We start from the raw sequence: 23,807 nt of genomic DNA on the forward strand, positions 1-23,807 counted from the left end.
GCTACAATATCAGTCAAGATATGCTCCAACGTTCACCAAATGAAGACCAGGAAGATCCCTGTAATTTCGGAAAATTAGTTACTAGCTTGCTCTATATAAACGAGGACCTGATCGATCATAGGTAATACAATGTTACACAGACTCACATATTTACCTGCTTATTTTCTCTGCTCAAACTTGTAAACAACCAACACACTTTTCTTTACTTAGAAAGATCGATCAACTCGCTCTATCATTGTAACCAATTTACACCGTTAATAAAAGAACAAGGTAGGGACGATTGCTTCCTCCCGGGGTTTTTATTCCGGCAATCCATAAAGGATTAAGGGCTTTTCCTTGATAACAAATCTCGGTGTTCTTTGTTCCTTTCTCTTTATTTTCCGCATTTATTTACGTTTATCTTTCTTTATCTTGCTTAATCTATCTTATATTTAATTATATAGTTATTTGCGAAATCTTTTGACTACCTTCTTTTGTTTAAGTCGACATAATCTTGATTTATCATACTTATTTTAAACGCATCTTTGAATCTAAACCAATTTTACAAGCCCTTAACCTCACGAACGAAAGTTTGCTTACATAATTGATCTAAGTCTTCAAGATTGATTATCTTAGATAATTTTTGACCAAAATAATTTGGCGCCCACCGTGGGGCAAAAGGTGCTTTCGATCTGATAAAAAATCTTTTTGATTTTCATAAATCTCGATTTTTCAAAATCTAATACCGAAGATGTCGACTCAACTAACTAATTCTTCGCAAATTACTCCTGTTCTTTCTTCTCATTTGCCTCCTCTACCTCCAGGACGTGTTTTTTATCGAAGAAACAGGAACAATGTTGCTCGAACTTCTGCCCAGGAAAAAGGAAAAGAGCCAATGGATTCATTCCAGATCCCAGACTTATCTAGAGAAATTCCGGCAGGAAACTCATCTCAGGAGAATGCAAGATCAAGATAGACTCAAAGAAGGAGTTTTTACGACGATTATGGCAATCCGGATCCCTACAATACCAGATCTAGGAATGTTAACTCTGAAGAACTGCCTGACTTGTTTACATTTTGCAGAATCTTGATAAGACAATTAAGACTAATCAAGAATATAATCAGGCACAATTCAAAATTCTTGAGTCAAGGGTTTTTGAAAACAGACCACTGATGACTCCTAGGAATTTGTTTTCAACGACTCCAACTGCTCCTGAGTCTGCTCCTATTAATACGTCGATGCCAACTGCGACTCCTAATTTTGGGAGTAATGTTCCGCAAAACACTCATGTTGCTGGAACATCGGCCACCATGAGTGCAGGTTTGAACAATTCTAATTATTTTGCTGGATCTTTTGCTTTTAAATCCATCGCAGGGACAAGGAGCAAATGATAACATCGCTAGAGAATTTCAGAAGATTAAAGACATGATTTCGAGCGTTCCTGGATTTTACAATCCAATTCCTGAAGTCAAACCTGCGTCCTATCTAATCAACAGATATGGCGACAGGATTGCAAACGTAGAAATCCCGAAGAAATTCCAAGTTCCAAATATGAAACCATATGATGGAACCACTGACCCACAGGAGCATATCGCGCTGTATCTGGAGAAAATGGAAACAGTGCCGATTCCATCAAATTTGAAAAAAGCTTGCTTATGCAGAAGCTTTGGATCGACACTATCTGGATCAGCTTTAAAATGGCTGCAGAGTTTGCCTCCTCTATCTATTAATTCTTTCGCTGATTTAACAAATTTATTTTATAGTCAATTTTCACGCAGTAGGACTTTTGAGAAAGTGACTGATGATCTATATAAAATAATTCAAAAACCGCATGAATCACTTAGAGATTTTATGACTAGATTTACAAAAGAATCTCTTAATATTCCTAAATTAGATATGTTGACCGCTATTCAAGCTTTGCAGAAAGGTCTCCATAAAGGATCTAAATTCCAGGAAGATCTCATAATGACGCCATGCAGAAATTTAGATGAAGCAAAAGCAGGGCAGCAAGATTTATAAGGCTCGAAGAAAATGAACTTACAACTTCGAAATTAGATGCCTTATCATATGATCGTCCAAATCGGAAGGCAGAAACCCCGGTGTTTAAACCGAGACACAAACCTTACTCAAGACATGTAGATGATCAAGTCAATGTCGTTGAAGAAGATGACGGGGTCGAATATCCAACTTTGGCATTATACTGTTTCTCTGTAGGAACTCCTGGCATTATAATGGCGCTTAGAGATCTTGAAGACAAGGTGAGATGGCCTCAGAAGAAAAATGACGGATACTTCAAGAAGAAAGATCCTAGCCAGTGGTGTGCTTATCATGAAGACTTTGGCCATATCACCGAAGATTGCAAGATGTTAAGAAGAGAAATATCCACTTTATTAGCAAAAGGATATTTGACAGAACTCCTTGGAAGGAAGAAGGCCAAAGATGTCGAAGGCTTGGACTTTTCCAAACCAAAATCAACACAAAAAGCAGACTCCCCACCAGCGAATGCAAAAGTAATTAATACCATCTCTGGGGGATCGGAAGTGTGCGGGACAACATATTCAGCAGCAAAAAGACTTGCAAAGCAAAGCAAAGCAGATAAAGGAGAAAGAAGTGTGAAGAAAGCATCAATTTCGGACTCAGACATTATCTCCTTTGAAGAAGATTTTGATGATATCATGGAACCTCATCATGATGGGCTGGTAATTACTCTTTTTATCGCTAACCATTATGTTCGCAGGATTTTGATAGATAATGGGAGCTCAATGAATATCCTCAAGCTCCAAACAATAGTAGAAAGCTCCAAGGATTTGGATCCTCATGCCATTGAAAGCTTGGGAATTGCAGATTTGAAACAGCAAAGAAAATATTTCGCTTGTGGTTAGGGAAAAGAAACTCCTAGACTCAGCGAAATCCAATTGCAAAGTATCAACCCCTTTGATTCTACTAGAATAATTGTTGCAGGAACACGACCGGAAGATGACGTCGATACGTCAGAAATAACTAATTAGGGAATTTGGAACCTTTGAAACACAGGGTTTACAAATAACAAATTGTTTGATGTTTTGAACAGGTACAAAAATCAGGAAACTCAGCTACGCTAGTAACAACGTGGAACAAGGTCTTCACCTTTTGGCTTTCACGCCAACTTTTGGTTGGGGGTTTTCACCCTCTCTTACGGTTTGCCCATGTCGCACGTTCATTAATTTCACAGCTGAAGGGTTAAATTCCAAGGTTGTCGAAATTAATTCTACCGATTATGGATGTCACCATCGATCTCCCGAAATGGCTAACCATGCCACCCATTACACAAACACATACGAAAAGGCTAACCACGCCTCCCAAGCATGTTCAAGATATTGAAACACCCTCATTATCTTGGACTCCAATGTCCCTATGAGAATATTAAAATTCAGAATTCCCTTCTTAATTTTAATCCCCTCCAAAGATCATATCGGTCCCATTTATATTTTATTGCTACAGGAATATAGTGGAACTGACAAACAATTAAGACGCTGGATGCTTGAAGATCACAATTTACAACTGGATCTTAATTACATATCACAAGGTGCATGTATCTTACCCTATAATTATTACTTTGATTTGATTTATTACTGTTGATATAGTCAAATAAGTCAAGGGTAATAATTAACTAACATGTGATATCATGCAAACGATTATTTAATTTTCCAATTTTAACCCCATTAACATCATTGATTTTTGGAATCGAAGCAATAAAGATCAAAAGATAAATATTTTTCATTAATAACGAAAATATTTACAAAAGATAAAACTACTTGATAGCAGTTACAATCAAAAGAGTTTAAAAATGGGTTCTGGCCTTTGCATTATATCCGTCATCGCCCATCAAAAACTTTACAGAAGAACGTCCCAGTAAAGCTCAGGGTTAATCTCCTTCAACTTATTCAAAATTGACCTAACCCTTTCTAGTTCCTCTCAAGCCCCTCGGAGTTCTTCCTGCGTTGCGCCAAGTTCGCAACAAATGTCTCTCAAAGCATTGTTGAGAATCTTATTTTTTGCTTCGAAACTCTTTTTCACCTCCAGACCCATTTCTTTTTCGGTCTCAATGGATTCCCTTAAGATTTGAGTAGGCCTTCCATAGTTTGGATGATCTCATCGTTTATCTTGTCTTTGGCGATCTATTGTTCTTCGAGATCAGCGAAAGACTGAAATATGAAATAAATAAGTTATAAATAACAAGCAAATAACTTAAGGAAAAAGAAGATTTAAATATACCTTTTGAAGGAAATCCCCAAAAGATTTTAGAGACATATTGAAAGTATGGATTTTAAAGAAAAGAAGATTTTTCGTGACTTCAAAAGACTGAGGGCACTCGCTTATATAATAGGGTAAAAGGACATGAATGAATCATCGGGTAGTTACCTATCAAGTCAAGACTCTTGGTTATCTTATCTCCATGCGTCTTATCCTCGGGGTGAATTCAAAAATTAACTCCTTGACTTTGGTCAAAGCGTAGTCCTGAAGATTCAAAATTATTTTGAGCAAAGTTATTTTAAACAAAATTGATTTTTTATCAAAATAACTTTGGGACAATTGTTATGGGTGAAATTTCAGATTTCATTATCTTGGGACCTCAAGATCATGGACCTTCAGGATCTTGACACGCCTTGACGAATTACTAACGATAAACTTCAAGTATTGTTTCTATGAGACTATTATGCAGGTAACTTGGTATTTATCACAAGGGAAATATCTCTAACGGTACAAAAGAGATTCAACACATCTCTTATTTGATCAACACGCAAAGAAGACTTAGTCCAGCATCATAATCGGACTTCAAGAGGAATTCAGCATGAGGAGAATATCTTGAAACGGCTACAATATCACTCAAGATATGCTCCAATGTTCACCAGATGAAGACCAGGAAGATCCCTGTAATTTTGGAAAATTAGTTACTAGGCTGCTCTATATAAACGAGGACCTGATCGATCATAGGATATACAACGTTACACACACTCACATATTTACTTGCTTATTTTCTCTGCTCATACTTGTAAACAAGCAACACACTTTTCTTTACTTAGAAAGATCGATCAAGTCGCTCTATGATTGTAACCTATGTACACCATTAATAAAAGAACAAGGCAGGGACGATTGCTTCCTCCCGGGGTTTTTATCCGGCAATCCATAAAGGATTAAGGGCTTTTCCTCTATAACAAATCTCGGTGTTCTTTGTTCCTTTCTCTTTATTTTCCGCATTTATTTACGTTTATCTTTTTTTATCTTGCTTAATCTATCTTATATTTGATTATAAAGTTATTTGCGAAATCTTTTGACTACCTTCTTTTGTTTAAGTCGACATAATGTTGATTTATCATACTTATTTTAAACGCATCTTTGAATTTAAACCAATTTTACAAGCCCTTAACCTCACGAACGAAAGTTTGGTTATATAATTGATCTAAGTCTTCAAGGTTGATTATCTTGGATAATATTTGACCAAAACAATGAGGTAAATCTCGACTCTTCTTTTTCATTGATTAAGGATAAAGAGTCATGTAGATTAGCTTTGTCAAACCTGAAAACTCATATCAAATCTTTAGCCAAAACAAACAGAAAATTAAAGAGTAGCATTTTATTTTCTAAAAGTGAATTTTCAAAACTTCTTGAAGAACATTCAAAATTACTTTTTGAACATAATGCTATTAAACAAGATTTTCAAACATACAAAGACAAAATTTTGGTTAAAGAATGTAAGTTGAATGCCTCTCCTGATTCTAAGTTATTACAAAAATGTCACAATCTTGAAAAGACCATTCATGATCTTAAAAAAGTCAATCAAGATCTTGAAACTCAAAAGACCAATGAATGGCTTCGGGCAAATGCTAGACAAATGGATGTTGATATTCTCAATAAAAAGCTCCAAGAAGCTAAACCAAACAATGTTGAACTCGAAAGGAAGATTTCTGATATAAATCATAATTGTTTTCTAAAAGGCATAGTGAGAATCTTGAAAAACAAGTTGAGGAATTTAAAAAGAATATATTTTTCGATCAAGAAAAGTTATATAAAGTTGAACAAAACCTTCTCTTGGATTTCACTGCCTATTTCAACAAGTCAAAAATTGACAAAAAGGATCTTCTTCCCGGGTTGGGATTTGAGAATATCACACCATTACAAAAAGCCAAAGAAGAAATTGAACCTTTGTATAATGAAAAATTCCTTCGACTTAGTATGGTACAACAATTTATTCGTCAATTGGATGACAAATTTGAGATTGATGAAGTTGAGAGGATACCTAAAGATAAATTTTTGGTTAATTATGATGCAATAAATGCTTCGTACAAAACTAAAGAATCTTCAATTTTTAAATTGGAAAAAATTGCATCAAATTTTCAAAACCAAGAATCTGTCGGTACTCCACCTAAACCAACTAAAATGTATGTTCCAACAACATATTTGGAAAAACAAATAGAAGGTTTACAACAAAAGGTGGAATCTCAACAAAATGTTATTAATCACCTCAAGTCTCAAAGTCCGATTTCAGAGGAGAAATGTATTGTTGTTGATACTAAGAAAGTTTGTGTGAATGTTTCTACTCAAACTGATCTAAGTGCTTTAGTAGACCATTCTACCCAAACTACCTGTGATTCATCTACAAATTCCTCCACTCAAACCTTGACTGATTCTCTTGAATGCACTTATCAAAATACTGCTAGTCTTATAGCTGATGATTATGTGCAATCTAATTTATCTGATGAAGAACTTGCACATAGTTTAATTTTGATATGGTACTTCTATAGGTTTTTCACATGCAATTCAATTGATGAGTTAGTTGTTCACCCTAAGCTTAGTGCTAGTTTATGTGTTGATACTTCTACTCAGTTTTCTTGTGAGACCAAAGATGTGTCAGTTCAAGTTGACATAATTTCTAAGACTATCCATGATGTGAAGTTGGACACCAAGATTCCTGATTTTTCAAAACTTTCAAAAGAATTTGAAACTAATCAACTTTCATTGAAATTTTTCACAAAAGATGATTTTAATAAATTCATGGAGGGAGAATATATTTTTGATTCAGAAACTGAGAAAAAGATTGAATCTACCAAAATCAAAGTTGAAACAAAAGAGGAATCTCAAAATCCATTGTCCAAAGCTCCAACTTCATATTATTCAAAGGAACAAGTTAAGACCAAACTCGTCAAGACTGAACAAAAGACCATTAAGTTAGAACCAAAGATTCCTACCCCGGTTAAACATGTCAAAAAGGAACAAGCTGAGACCACACCCAGATCAAAGTACACCAAAGTGAAACTTCCAAAAGACTATCCTAATGCTTCTCCTTCTAGCTCTCAATCTAGTTCTTTACCTAAGGTGTCTAAGTCAAGCTCAGTTTTGCTAAATAAGGATGCATCTAATGGTACAACTAGATATAGGGATAGATATGGATGGTTCTTTCATGATAAACCAAAGAAGCAAGAAGTTTCCTCACCACCAAAAGATTCTAAAAGGATGAAAGTGTTTAAAACCCCTCGTTCTAATCTTCTTAGTTTCAAATCAACAAGTGGAAAGAGCATAACTAGTGATGCTAAATGGGTTGCTAAAACTTTTGTACCTAAGTCCACTAGTAATCAAATGCATGTTGAGAAAAAGAAGAAAAGACGGAGGAGAAAGGCTGGTAATAGGAAGAAGGATGTTCCTATTAATTCAAACAATTCATCTTTGTTAAATAATGTTGAATGTGCTAAGGCAAGGCCTTCTGAGCTTGTGAACAATTTTAATTCATGTACTCGTGTGGTTGATGTGAATGCTTGTAGACGTGTTACTTTTAACTCTCATGTTAATGTTCGTACTTTTTATCCAAATGTGCTTGTTGATGATGTGCTTGTTAATGCTTATGATGATTCAAAAGCATGTTTGAATGCATTTCCTAAGTATATACCCTGCCTGTCTTAACTAACCACAAAGGACCCGTCTTCAAGTGGGTACCTAAAGTAGGTTAAATTTCTATGATTGCAGGAAATAACCATCTGTGTTTGGATACTCAATTCCGGGTGTTCGAAGCACATAACTGGAAATAAAGCTTTGCTCAAGAATTTTGTTGAACGATTCATGGGAACTGTTCGCTTTGGAAACAACAATTTCGCTCCTATCTTAGGTTATGGGGACACTGAACGAAATGGAATTGTCATCAAGAAAGTTCACTATGTTGAAGGATTAACTCATAACTTGTTCAGTGTTGGACAATTCTGTGACAACAATCTTCAAGTTCTTTTTTGACAATCTCTTTGTAAAGTCCAAACTCTAGATGGAGTTGACATTCTTTGCGGTGATCGTGATGATAATCTTTTTACCGTCAATCTCGATGATAACCAACCAACCGATAATATTTGTCTCATTTCAAAGGCTACATCAAAGAATTCTTGGTTATGGCATAGACTGCTGTCTCATCTGAATTTCCAAACCATCAATACTTTAGTCAACAAGAATCTTGTTGAAGGCTTGCCTGACTACAAGTATGAAAGTGAGCATGTTTGTCCTTCTTGTGCTGTTGGGAAGATTAAGAGAGCTTCTCATAAACCGAAGAAATCTCCAAACTCTTTAGCACCTCTTCATTTGCTTGACATGGATCTTTGTGGGCCAATGAAAGTACAAAGCCAAAATGGGAAGAAATACATCTTGGTTATTGTTGATGATTTTTCAAGATATACTTGGGTCAAGTTCCTCGCATTACATCCGTTCATTACATCTCCAAACAACTCAAGTTTTGATCGATTTTATCACTACTACTCAAGTAAATCTTCAACTTCCAATTCATTACATCCGTTCGGATAACGGTATTGAGTTCAAGAATGTTGTTTTTGATGAATTTTGCAAATCCAAAGGCATTACTCATCAATTTTCAGCAGTTCGCACCCCACAACAAAACGGTGTTGTTGAAAGGAGAAATCGAACGCTTGTGGAAGCAGCAAGGACAATGCTTTCTTATTCCAAATTGCCATCTAATATGTGGGCTATCATCAATCAGCGTTTCAAAAAGACTCCTTATAAGGTTGTTAACAAACGCAAACCCAACATCAACTACTTTCATATATTTGGGTATGTTTGTTACACTTTGAATGATCAGGAGAATCTTGGAAAGTTCGAGAAGAAAGGTGATGAAGGATATTTTGTTGGTTATTCCAAATCATCAATTGCCTACCGAATCTACAATCGCCGAACAAAAACAATTCAAGAAACAATGAAGGTTTGGTTTGATGAGATGTCAGGCATGATATTTGAGCAAGAAAGTTTGCTACCAACAAGTAATGATCCAAGTGCTTCAAGTACTTCTACAAGGACTTCTACCTTCGCTTCCAAATTCAAGAAGTTTCCAACTCCAACAAGTGATGAATTAGATATTCTTGTTGAAGAATTCTACAATTCAAAACCGATTTATGATGAAGAACCTCAAGTCATCGTTGAACCAATTCCAAACAATGAACCAATTCAAAACAACGATCCAAGCGACTTGCATATACTATGTATGTAACCCGTTTTTCATTGTTTTTATTTATTTCAAAATGGCTTATATATACTCCGTGTATAACCCGTTCTTCAAAGTTTTATTTATTTAAGAGGATTTATACATTCTAAGATCCTGTTGTTATACATATAGATTGATATAAGATAACAAGGAATCGAACACCTTTGTGTACTTCCAAGTGGTCTTATATGAATATGTATGTGTAATAGCAGTTAATTGCTTTCAAATAAAGTTTTTTGAACTCTTAATTGTTGATATGAGAAGCGAAGGATCGAACGCCTTTGTGTACTCACTAGTTGTCTCATTTTGAACAATTGATTGAGTTAAAGTTTGCTTAAATGTTTTATTGCCTCCAACTTGTTGATGTAAGATGCGACGGATTGAACGCCTTGTTGTACTCCCTAGCAGTCTTACTATGAACATTGTTGTTGAAGCAAAACTTTGTGCTTCTCAAATGAAAAATCTTGTTCACAATAGACTCTCAAGTTTTCCGAAAATATCACAACAAAGATTTTACTCTTTTTGATTTCACAAAAATCGATTTTTGCTCCACCTTTCTATGGAAAACATTTTGATCTATTCTTGCATAGATTAAGGAGGAGTTTGTAATTTCAAAAACTTCCAAAACGTCAAATGTGTTTCAAACATTTTCATTCACACATTTGATGTTTTTCCAATAAATTTTTCATTCAAAAGAAGTCCGGTGATTAGTTTGCACATGACCGATTAGGTTTCTCAAAATTTACTCCATGAACTTCATCATCGTCAATGAGTTCTAACCCCGGAGTATTTCTATCTGTAGATACAGATTCGTTGTGACAATCGCAACATAGATTTGATTATCGTTTATGTTTTTAGGAACTTGTGTGTAATCATTTAAATAAGAACTTGTGTTGATATTTAATGATTACGTTTGAACTTCAACATTATATCTGTTTATGTTTTGTATTGTGTTTGTGTGTTATATATTGTTTTGCAGGTACAAGAACATAGAATCAAGGTTTATAAGTGTTGTAGAACACTTAAACGATGATTGGATGTTATGTACGAGTCAAACAAAGTCAAACAAAGAGTCAAAGGCACGTCCCTCGTCCTGACGTCATCAGCATGAAGGATTACCCTCGTGCTGACGTCAGCACGAGGTGAATTGACTTATTGTCAATTCGGGCCTAATTACGTGATTAAGGCCGAAGCCTACACAACCCAATACGTAACTAGTATAAATACAAGACCTAATCTACGAAATTAGGGGAATGATTGACGAATTCTTGATAGTTATTCACGAATTTACGATCTAAGGTTATTTGTTCCTTCGTGTGTTCTTCTACACGAACCACAAGCCTTGTGCACCTCCTTGGGTTGATTAATTACTTATTAATTAATAAAAGGCAATAGCAATCTAGTTATCTCAAGAGGATTCCGCACTCTTGACATAACGAATCGCATCTTATTACGATCCACGCAACAATAGGGCACCTTACAAGTGGTATCAGAGCCCTAAGGTTGATTACCAAAAGGTTTAAGATTGTTTGATTCGCTATTGTTTGCAAAATCAATTCGAAATTCGTGTTTTTGGTCAAGTTCATGCTCTTCTTCGTGTTACTTCGTGCATACGTCAGCACCAAGTGAACTTCGTGTTCGTGCTTACGTCACCCAGCAGACTTCGTGTCCACTTCGTCCCACGTCAGCGCGAACCACTCTTCGTGACTTAGGTGGTGACTTGTGTTTCGTACTTCGTGCCACGTGTCCTTTGTGCTATACGAACTTCGTGCCACGTGTCCTTCGTGCTATACGAACTTCGTGCCACGTGTCCTTCGTGCTATACGAACTAAGTAGTTTTTCGTTTTACTTGAATTCAAAAGATTCGAAATGACGACCTTACCAGTTGCCGCAAACTCACCCAATGCCTTACTTATCAGCCAGATGATCATGCACGATCATGAGGTTGGTTGGGGTAATACACCTCCAAAGCTTTTCCGTATGCAAAATTATTGGATGTGGAAGAGACGTTTTAAAGATTACATTCGTCTCACTGACATGGAAATGTGGCTAGTGATAACTCAAGGTTTTGATTGGCCTTCATATGAGAAGAACGGAGTGATCAGTAGGTATACTTATGCTGATATGCCTATTGAAGAACGTAAAAGATACGCTGTTGAGGGAAAGGCATTGTCTACTCTTACTATGGCCTTGCCTCAAGATAGTGTACATATGTTTAAAAAGTACACTACTTCAAAGGATTTATGGGATGCTCTCGAAAGATATTGTGAGGGCGATGTAACTTTGAAGAAAAATCATATCAAGCTTCTCAAGCGTCAGTATGAAGCCTTTAATGGACTGAAAGGGGAATCTCTTGAAGAGATTATTATTCGATTCAGTCGTTTGACCACTGAGTTGTCATACTTTGAAGTTGTTTATCCTCAAACTGAGCTAGTTGATAAGTTTCTGGATTCACTGCCTAAGACATGGACTGATTATGTTAATCAACTTCTAGATGATCAGGAATACAGTACATGGGATTTTGAAAAGGTAGTCTCCAAGCTGAAGAACAGAGACATGAAGAGAAGGATTAAAGACACTCACTCGGATTTTACACAAGATCCATCCTTAGATCATGCTAAATCTGTTCATTTAGCAAGCTCCAGCTCAGGAAACAACGCATTTCTAAGTGGTGCAGAAGCTACACCAATAGTAGATGCTGAAGGTATTACCGGATATGTTGCTTATGACAATACAAATTCAAATGTTAAGAGCAATGTACAATCTTTCCACTCTATGCCAATGAGTATGAGTTCTGCAGAAGGAAGAATGAGTGTTTACTCAGCCTTCTGTAATGCTCATGAAACATTTAATGGGGGAAAGGTTACTCATCCTATAGTAATTGATGAGGATTACAATCCTATAGATCTTGATGATTTGGAAGAAATGGATCTACAATGGCAGTTTGCTATGCTTACTATTAAGGTCAGAAGATTCACTCAGAGAATTGGGAGACCTATAGGTAATGGCACTAAAGGTTTTGACAAATCCAAGGTGAAATGTTATAATTGCGATGGATTTGGTCATTTTGCAAAAGATTGTCAACGACCTAAGAAGATTGATAATACAGTTGTTGGTCGTCAAAATTACAATCAAGGCGGTATTACACGGAATAATCATAAGACGCAAGCAATGATTACATATCCTGTTACTCCACAACAGCTAGTTTCGTCACCATTTTCGGAGTCAAAGGCTGTTGTTGTTCAAAATCCAGATGGTACTTATCAATGGGATACACAATCCGATGGTACCTCGAATCATGCCTACATGGTAGAATTATATGATGAGGTAGCTGCAACGATTGATTATGCTGTGTACTCAAGTGAAGAAAGTGCATCTGAGATAGTACAGAAGAATATGTATAATGTTGCTGAGACTGTAAGATCTGAGAGTGAACAAATGACTGCAGTAAAAGCATCTGAAGAAAAGGAAGAGTCATCAAATCCTGTTGATGACATTTCCATGAAGAGTATTGAAGAGCAGATGAAGAACTTCGTGATACCTGAAGGTATGACAACTGAAGACTTTGTTGCATACATGGCAGATTGCAAGGCTGCAGATCAGAAGGGAGAACCATGGAAGCCTATTAGTCTTTCGTATGTTGAAAGTGGATGCTCTCGGCACATGACAGGGGACAAGAATGTTTTGTCCAATTATGAAGATGTAAATGGCTCGTATGTTAGTTTCGCAGGTCCCAAGGGAGGCAACATCTCGGGCCAAGGTGATGTTGTCAATGGGAAGATTACGCTGGAGAAAGTCAATTATGTGGAACAGTTATCACATAATTTATTAAGTGTTTCTCAGATTTGTGACAAGGGTAACACTGTCCATTTTAATGAGAAAGAACCATTTATATTGAAACCAGGATATGTTATTCCTGAAGACTGGATTCTGCTAAAAGCTCCTAGGAAGAGAGACATCTATGGCCTTGTGTTAGGTGTTGATAATCCAGAGGAGTCTATTTGCTTGTTATCAAAAGCAAACGAATCTGAATCGTTACTATGGCATAGAAGAATGGGACATATCAATTTCCGAAAGATGAATGACATTGTCAAACATGGTTTGGTTGACGGCATTCCCATGAAGCGGTTTGGAATGGAAGACAAATGTGTACCTTGTCTGAAAGGTAAACAGCAAAAGTCTGCACATAAACCGAAACACAAAAATTCTATTGCCAATCCTTTCGAGTTACTTCACATGGATTTATTTGGTCCAGTAAATGTAAGAAGTATCGGTGGGATGTACTACTGTCTGGTGGTTACTGATGATTACTCGAGATTCTCATGGGTATTCTTTCTTAAATCGAAAGATGAAACTCCGCAGATTTTGATAAATTTATTTGTCGAAACTGAAAACATTTATGGAGTTCGTGTTAAAAGAATCAGGAGTGACAATGGAACGGAATTCAAGAATAATGTGATGGATGTCTTTTGTTTGTCAAAGGGAATCCAACATCAATACAGTTCTCCGTATGAACCACAACAGAATGGAGTTGCTGAAAGAAAGAATAGGACTCTAATCGAGACAGCCAGAACTATGCTTGCAGATTCAGGGCTTCCTACTATGTTTTGGGCGGAAGCAGTGAATACAGCTTGTCATATTTTAAATAGGGTTACTGTAGTTAAGCGTCATAATAAGACATGTTATGAGCTTCTACATAAGAAGAAATCGAATTTACAGAATGTTGAACCATTTGGTGTACCGTGTACTTTCTTGAAGTATCTACCTCAGTCAAAGTTTGATTCAAAGGTTGAAGAGGGATTTCTCATGGGTTATAAACCGGGAACATCAATTCGACGGGTTTACAACAAACAGACTGGCAAAGTTGATTTGGGAACAAATGTCAAGATTGTTAGTCATAAGCCCGCTATTCATTCTGGAAATGGCAAAAACTTCGATTATGATAGTGTATTTAGTTCACTACATGGTCCTGATTCTTATTCAGATCCTGAGACAATTGATGATGTGATTATTTTAAGAGATCACATGGATAATACTCCTATGTCTCCGCCTACTCGGAATGTCGATACTACTCCAACCAAGGTTCAGTCTACTACTGATGTTGATGAAAGTGGTAAGGATAAGGATAAGACACCAGATTCAGACAATAATGAACCCGCAAACACTACACCACCTACTCCATCGAAGGTTACACTTCCTGATGATGATCCTATTTCTGAAGAATCGGAAGATGATTTCAGCTCTCTTGAGTTTCAGATTAGAACAAATTTAGGAGAAAGTTTGAATGTTGATTCGGTTCCTCAATATCTAATTAATAAGGATCACCCAGTTGAAAATATTCTTGGAAATGCTACAGAACCTGTTCGAACTAGAAATCAGTTGAATAAGGATCTGACTAGTTTGTTTTGTGAAGTGAAAGACACTGGATTGATAACTGAGTGTTTATATTCTGGTTTCATTTCACAAGTAGAACCTAAGAATGTTAAGGTAGCACTCCAAGATACATGTTGGGTTGAAGCTATGCAAGAAGAATTGGCTTAATTTAAAAAACTTGGAGTTTGGGAGTTAGTAGATGTGCGTAGAGGTTAAGAACCGATTGGAACTCGTTGGGTATATAAATGCAAACGAGATGACAAAGGGATCGTTACTAGAAATAAAGCACGTTTGGTTGTTCAGAGGTTTGCACAACGAGAAGGATATGACTATAACGAAACTTTTGCACCAGTTGCTAGGACTGAAGCTATAAGGTTATTTTTAGCTTTTGCAAGTTTCAAAGGTATAAAGGTGTATCAGTTAGACGTTAAGAGTGCCTTCTTGTACGGTGAAGTTAAAGAAGAAGTGTATAATTACCAGCCACCAGGGTTTGAAGATCCGAATTATCCAAGAAGAGCATATTGTTTGGATAAGGATCTTTATGGATTGCATCAAGCACCCAGAGTGTGGTATGAAAAGTTGTCAACGCATTTCTTGATAAATGGTTTTACAAGAGGATCGATAGACAGCACATTGTTTATCAAGTGGAAGAAGCGAGATCATCTAATTGTACAAGTTTACGTGGATGATATCATTTTTGGTTCATCTAATATAAAGATGTGCAAAGAGTTTGAAATGAGCATGAAAAATGTATTTGAAATGAGTGCTATGGGGGAATTACAATTTTTCCTCGGACTACAAGTAGATCAAAGGAAAGATGGATTCTTTATTCACCAGTCTAAGTATGTCGATGACATCTTGGAGAGGTTTCAAATGCTAGAGTCCAAGACATATGGTACTCCTATTCAGCAAAATCATGGTTTAGGAGTTCTTGATCCGAAAGATGAACTTGTGGATGCAACTTATTATCGTGCTATTATTGGCTCTTTGATGTATCTGACTGCTTCGCGTCCAGATATTATGTTCGCTGTTTGTCTTTGCGCTAGATTTCAAGCTAGTCCGAAAGAGTCACATTTGACTGCAGCAAAACGTATTCTACGTTATCTTAAGGAACTTTTGATTTTGTTGCATATACTGATTCGGATTTTGGCGGTTGTAACAATGACAGAAAGTCTACGACTGAAGGTTGTCACTTGTTAGGAGGAAGATTAGTATCGTGGCAATGCAAGAAGCAGACATGTGTTGCTCAGTCTTCATGTGAGGCAGAGTATATGGCTGCTGGTAGCTGTTGTTCCCAGGTACTGCGGATTCAGCAACAACTTCGTGACTACGGTATGGATTTTCTTGATACTCCTATTAGGATAGACAATAAGTCAGCTATAGACATTACAAATAACCCTGCCATGCATAAGGTCACCAAGCATATTGATATTAGACATCATTTCTTGCGTGATTGTGCCCAAAAGAAGTTAATTCATTTGGAAAAGGTTATAACCGATGATAATTTAGCTGATTTGTATACCAAAGTATTTGATAAGACCCGATTTGAGAAGTTAATTCTTCTCAATGGGATGAAGAATGCTGATTCATATTAAATCTCTCAAAGAACTAATTTTGTAAGTTTGTGTCTGTAAATAGCTAGAGTCATAAAAATACAAAAAAAGTTCTTAGTGTCATAAAAAACCATAAAAATGTGAAAAATGAGAAAATGACAAAAATATGGGGAGATTTAAGTTAATGTTGTCAGATGATTAGAAGTGAGGATACTTAGCTTTTAAGTCTGCTTAATCGTAATATAACTGCTTAGTTAAGTGATTACAATTTGGGATATATTGGTAGACACAAAGTAGCAAGGTTTCCTTAATCTGAACTTAAATTATACAATGTTCTTGTGGGAAACATATTCAGATATATGGCTTAGAATGCTTGCTTTTCAGTAATGAATTGATATGGTCCTTAAATTTTGTGAAAGATCTAGCATTACTATAAGATTTGTTCAATGTATAGGCAAAAAACTTCTACCAATCATGAGCATGAAAGTTAAATGTGATATTGTTTATGCAAATGAAATGAATGAAAATTAAGTATGTCCTTGGGGTGTCTTTGTATGCCTAGCCTACCTAAAGCTTCCAACTTGGGATAGGTTGTCAGAAAGTTCGCTACATGGGTCTCATAGAAAATTATGGGTTCCTTATAAATAATGAAATGCAAAAGCAAATAAGTTAAATCACAAAGTAATTATATTCTGTTATCTAAAAAGTGGCTCATGATTTGTTAAGGATGTTTTTGAATATATATTGAATTTCTGTTATCTTAGTGCTTGTATCGATTACGGAAGTATATCTGAATGTGGGTCACATAAGTTCGCAAACTATTCAATGGCATATTAGGCTACTCGGGTTACATGGTGACTGTCCTTGGCCAGGGTATGTTGAAAGTGTCATAACTCAAAGGAAACTGGAAGTACCGAGTGTTTAAGAGGACAAATATACCGGTAATCGTGGTAGAATCATTATTCATAATTAATAATAAGAAAATTATTTCTCACTTGCAGACTTATGTAAATGCTAATCTGATCTAATCTGCAGAAACTTAGAATTCCTTGTAAATAAATAAACTAGCTTAGTATTTTTTTTTTATTTTTTTTATTATTTTTTATTTTTGTTGTGTTTCTTTTTATTTTTATTCTTGTAATAAGTGTCAGTTTGTGTGTCAAACTAGTTCTTATTGCATGAGAGATTTGATAAGCATTAAAAGTTATAATTCTTAGTGAATTATATAAGTCTTGTTGCTTACGGTATAAATACAGATTTTCTAATTAATACATAAGTTGTTTAATTTAGAAAATGAAATGTTTTGAAAATTGAAAAGTCAAAATATTTTTGAATGGGTTTCAAGTAAATTTTTGAAATTTCAATTGTTTTTGGTTGCTAAGTATGCTTGACAAAGATTGGACTTGCCTTAGATCTTGTAATGATTGCTAGGTTAAGATTTTGGTTGTTTTACATATTTATGATATTTTTATTTGTTGTTTTTGATGCATTGATGAAGTTTGTTAAGTGTGCAGGTTACAGATAATAGACTCATTTTAAATGTTGTTGGCATCGAAAATTTCAACTTGTGATTGAAGGCAAAATTGTTTTCGCTTGCTTATTTGAATTGTATTGCAACGGACAACAAAAGCCCCTCAGAAATTGCTTCTACAGACTATGTTACAAGGATGGATTGTCCTGTATTTAACCTAAGACTTCGAGTGATAGGTTACTATTGTATTATCAAGATCACAACATAAGATGTAATGTGATAGGTTGTTGATATGATATTTTGTAATGCATTGTACATTAAAATGCTTTGCATTGTTGAGTTAAACATCAATGAAGAAATGATCGATTTTATGTCAAGATAATAATGTAAGATTTATTTGATACATTATTGTGATGACAAGTTAGTACGGATGATTTTTGATTGCATATTCGAGTAGACACAGGTTTTTAGTAACGGGTATCTACAGGTTTATGTTTCTGGAATTTCTGGAATTTTTCCTTGTTTACATTTCTGGAAAATTCGCGAAATTTGGCTACGGAATGAAGCTTATGTGGTTTAAAATCTGAAAATTCGAATTCACCTTGTGCTGACGTCAGCATGCCTCGCGCTGACGTCATCACGAAGCCCACGAACTGCAAGTTCAGCCCGGCCCATGTGGATTCGAATATATATATATATGGGCTATTACTATTCATTAATTACCAATTACTCGAAATCAACTGTAACAACCGTCTTAGAAATGTAGTAAATAAAATCCACAAATTCTATCTAAGTTCATGACGTGCTTTAGACTTAAGATATGTGCTCATATGAAGGTCAATTTAACCTTAAACCTTGAATTATAAGACCAGTTTATGATTTATTACGATAAAATACTAGATTTCGAGTTGTAAACGATCGTATTTATGAAAGTTCTAGTCCAAAAATGTTCGCAAATAGTCCCTACATTTATTAGGTTTATTTGATATTGGAAAACTATAAATAGATTCTCTTAGTGAGAGAAACTCATTCTTCCATCTTCTTCATCTCACCTCTCTCTCTCTAAAACACATAGTTGCAACCTCCACACACACACAAAAATTTATCTTTTGATTTTGGATTGTTAAACCAAAATTATTTGTACATTTAGCTTCCTTGTGATAATCAAAACATATTTCTAGCATCAAATTTCAGGTAACAACAACAAATTTTGAGTTTTTGATCAAATTAAAAGTGTACTTTTTCAAGTTTATGTTCTTGATGATTTGGTCCAATTTTGATATGAAAAACGTGATAATAGTTAATGGGTTTGTGTCTAAATGTGTTTAACATCATTTTTATGAACAAATTTGGGTCATAACATGCTTTAATCTACAAAACCCATTTTTTAAAATAAGGGAAAACTTGTTGTTGATGTGCCACCCCTTAATCATGTTATAGATGGTCATGAAATCGTTAAAAGTGTTAATGGTTAGTGTTACTATGTATATATGTACTAGTTCGATGTTCTAACAAGTCCCGGAATCGATCTAGATCTTTGTGTGATGATTTAACTCTTGGTTTCAGCCGTGTGGGAGCCTAAAACGATCTCCCTAGGACGATCTTGAGCCCAAGATCGTCCTGGGCAGCCCTTGATTCTTGGTTCTTGCTCGTTCGTTCTTGTGTGATGTTGTGATGTGTTGGTACCGATCCTTTGGATTGGTTTTGCTCAAAACACTTATTAATGAACTAGAAACGATCTCGTATACTTGATCCTTGACTTAGAAGCCAAGACGGTCTTGTGAGATGATCTTGACCTTGGCAGCCAAGACGATCTTGCCTCTGAAACTTTGAAACGATCTTTAGGCACTGGAGGGCTAGGACGATCTTGACCCTAGTTTAGCTAGGACGATCCTGTCATGGGGCAGCTAGGACGATCTTGATGTAGGGCAGGAGAGACGATCTTGAGCTTTAATCAACAAAACGATCTTGGCAAGTCCATGGGACGATCTTGAGTATTCCAAACCCTAGGACGACTTGATTAAATCACAAAACAACATGTACTTGTTCTTTAACACACCAGACATGATTATTTAACATCAACCCAAGATTCATAACATCATAATTCATTCTATTTAAACACTTTAAAAACTACGTACTAACATGAAACTAAGTTATGAATCGATCTAGAACAACGATTATAGTGCAAACCCTAATTGAATACGAATACATGTTCTACCTTGAATTAATAATGTACAAGTTCTATGAATAACTTAATCGAGTTCATAAGGCTAAAGTTCATCATTTAAAGGCACGTACAACTCATCATTACGATAAGTACTTATGTGTAAGTTTAAAGACGTTCATTTCGAGTCTAGTAAAACACTTTTGAGTCAAAACGTTCCAAGATCTTGAAGGGACCAAATCATCAAGGACAACTCAGTGAATAACTAATCACAAGAACTAACACATGTATTCACCTATGCTCAATAACTTGTGATTAGGTTGACGTCAAGACATACTTGGATTCGAATAGATATATCTTACCTATATCTGTGCTCATACTCTGTGCTTGTAGAACTACACTTGTAACAGATCACTTTTAGTCTTCATAGCCCCTTTTTCCATACTTATATTTTGGGGTGAAAGGAATACTATCTATGCTTTTATATATGCCGTAACTGCTTTTACTACTCCATGGCTACATGACTACTTGATACTATTAGCCGGTCCTGTTGAGGATTGTGTGTGCTCGATTGATACTATTAGCCGGTCCTGTTGAGGATTGTTTGTGCTCGATTGATGCTATTAGCCGGTCCAGTTGAGGATTGTGTGTGCTCGATTGATACTTTTGGCCAGTCCTGTTGAGGATTGTGTGTGCTCGTTTACTTATGTGCAAGTTGATCTTTAGCCATTACATACTACTTTACAATTGAATTCTATTGACGGCATAAGACGCTTTCATACAACTTGTTTATATAATCAAACCTACGAACTCACCAACCTTTGTGTTGACACGTTTAAGTATTCCTTTCAGGTAATCAAGCTAATCGTGGCTAGGATTGGTAGCATGGGACTTTTAGCAGACTGCAGGGTAGGTTTTGATGTTTGCATGCTCTGGTTATGCTTGTTGGCAATATGCCTAACCGTTTCCCCTGCGTGGGAACTTATCGTACTTTTATTTGAATGCTTGGTTGAATTTGTGTGAGATGACTTCTATTTTGCTATCTGAATTATGAGATTGACTGTTTATGCTTGAGTTATGCACTCATTTAGTATTCCTATGTAACATCCATGTGCGCGCGTGCTTTATCTTACATCCCGAGTTTTCCGCCTTAGTCGGGGTGTTACAGATTGGTATCAGAGCCAGGTTATAGTGAATTAGGTGGTTTTGCCTAGACTATAACTTAGGAACCGCATGTAGCATGCATGATAGAAATTATGTGTGCATTCAATCTCTATGAAGCTTATTTATATCTGCGATATCCATGCTATTGTATTCATTCATGCGCAGACCTTAGAACCATGCTACCTTGCCGCGTGTACTCATGTTATGGGTATTCGAACTATGAGATGTGATTGAATTTAAATAATGATAATAAGTTAGCGAAATGACGTGTTGTTAGCAAGGAAGTGTGGTGATATATCATCACAGAAAAGCCTGATCAACTTTTCGGGTGTAGTATATTTTCTATGGACTTGATGGCAACATGGATCGTACCTAAGATGGTTGGAGTGTGGTAGCAATCCTTGGATGCTCAATGGGTGTTCGTCGGGTGGAGGGTTAGCCGCTGGTACACCCTGTATACATGCCTTTGCCAATACCTGGAGAGCATATCAGTACCGTGAACCGACCTTGCATTAGATGTACTAGAGGTGTAGAGGGTTAGCCGCTGGTACACCCTGTATACATACACCGCTAGTGCAACGGATGTAGGTGTTAGATCCGGACCGCACTTTGGCTGTCAAAAGTTAATTGGAATTAAAAAATTTAATTAAAGTTGAAATGGTTATGTTATTCACCTCGCAAACTATCCTTCATGAATTGAGTATCTTATTGTAATGTTACTTTGTGCTGCATGATTGATGTGATGATAATGCTCACCTTCAAATGTAATACTTGATTTCTTGAGCTACATGCGTTAATGAAAATATAAGTGTATAGGATTCTAGAAAACTAACACGAGTGTGTTTGAGAGTGCGTAAATGACGTCACGAACGACTATTTCCTCATTCTAACGCCGATCCCGTCTTTTCCTAATATAGGAAAATGGTGCAAACAAGACCAAACCCGAATGTCGAAGCTCAAGAAAATGGTGTTGGTCGTGGTAATCCTGGAGGTGGTCGTGGCAACCCGAGAGGAGGTTGTGGGGTTCAACAAGGAAGAGGCCGTGGTAGAGGTCGTGGTGGCCGTGGTGATGGCATGGGCTATGGTGAGAACCCTGATTTGGCAACTATCATTGCTGAACAGTTGGCAGCTTCAATGCCTACTATCATCCAACAAGTGGCTGCTGCAATGGGTACTGTCCTGAATCAGAACCGAAAAGCACCTGAAGTTGAAGCTGAACCTGTAAGAGTTGCACCGCAACAAGTGAATCAGGAACCAAAGAACTTTGATCCCGAAGTGGAGTTTATTGATGATGGTGTATATGTGGGCCCTGAACCCAGAAGATTTCCTAGAAATGATGAGTATGCTGTGGAGAGAAGAGGTTGCAGTTACACCGAGTTTAAGAAGTGTGGTCCACCAGATTACAATGGGAGAGAAGGAGCTAGTGTGTTTATGAAATGGTTGAAGAAACTGGAAGCAGTCATGGACATAAGTGAATGTCCATCTCATCAGAGAGTAAGATTCACTGGAGGTTCATTCACCGAAGATGCACTGTCTTGGTGGAACACTTTGTTAAGAGCCCGTGGGAGAACTACTACTTTCGAAACCCCATGGGATCAGTTTAAAGAGATGACGAAGAACCGCTTTTGTCCACTGAATGAGATGCAGAAGATTGAGCAGGTGTTTTGGCACCACACCATGGCGGGATCCGGTCATGCAGAGTATACTAGCAAGTTTCAAGAGTTAGCTAGATTGGTACCTCACTTGGTGACTTCTGAGTCCAATTTGATTGAGAGATACATCTATGGTCTCATTCCTCCTTACTCGATTGAAGAAGCTATTCGCAGAGCCAGTGCTATGACTGACGACTTGGTTAGGGCTGGAACATTGTCAAAGTCTGCGGAGAAGAAGAGAGACTTTGGTGAAGCTAGCAAGAGGAGAGATTTCAGAACTGATAAGAGAGTCAGAGTTGGGAAAGTGTTTGCAGCAGTTGAGCCAGGGCAAAAGGCGTATGTTGGCCAATTTCCCCAGTGTACTACTTGTACTTATCATCATTAAACAGCAGTGCCATGTCGATTATGTCAAAATTGTCAGAAGTTTGGGCATTTGGCTAGAGACTGCAGGGTTGCCAGAGCTCCAGCAGCACCACTGAATGTCGCTCCAAGAAACTTCAGAACTCCTCTAGCTAATCAGAGAGTCTGTTATGAGTGTGGCAGCACTGATCACTACCTCAATGCTTGCCCAAGAGTTGTTAGGCGACCCGCTCCAGCCGCAGCCAATCAGAATCCTTTACAGATTGCAGCACCTAATCCTCCCAGAGTTAACCAAGCCCAGCAGGCCAAGGGCCGAGTCTTTGCCTTGAATGCTATAGAAGCTGCTAATGACCCAAACGTTGTCACGGGTACATTTCTCTTAAACAATCATCTAGCTACTGTGTTATTTGATTCGGGTGCCGACTACAGCTTTATCTCCACTAACTTTGTGTGCACTATTAACGTGAAACCCATTCGTACCCATGTTTGCTATGAAATAGAGGTAGCTAGTGGTGGAATCTCTAAACTTGACCAAATTGTGCCTAAATGGGTGTTAACACTAGATACTCATTCATATTATATAGA

General features: G+C 36.7%; 1 protein-coding gene across 1 annotated transcript; it reads left to right on the top strand.

The window, feature by feature from the left end:
• The first annotated feature begins 730 nt into the window (after positions 1-730).
• Positions 731-1,999, top strand: LOC122601339. The gene is made up of 3 exons (XM_043774106.1): positions 731-940; positions 1,063-1,269; positions 1,355-1,999. The coding sequence occupies exons 1-3, from the start codon at positions 731-733 to the stop codon at positions 1,997-1,999; spliced, it is 1,062 nt and encodes a 353-aa protein (XP_043630041.1).
• The last annotated feature ends 21,808 nt before the right edge of the window (positions 2,000-23,807 follow it).

The sequence above is a fragment of the Erigeron canadensis genome, chromosome 5, assembly GCF_010389155.1.
Source record: "Erigeron canadensis isolate Cc75 chromosome 5, C_canadensis_v1, whole genome shotgun sequence".
NCBI classification, from domain to species: domain Eukaryota; kingdom Viridiplantae; phylum Streptophyta; class Magnoliopsida; order Asterales; family Asteraceae; genus Erigeron; species Erigeron canadensis.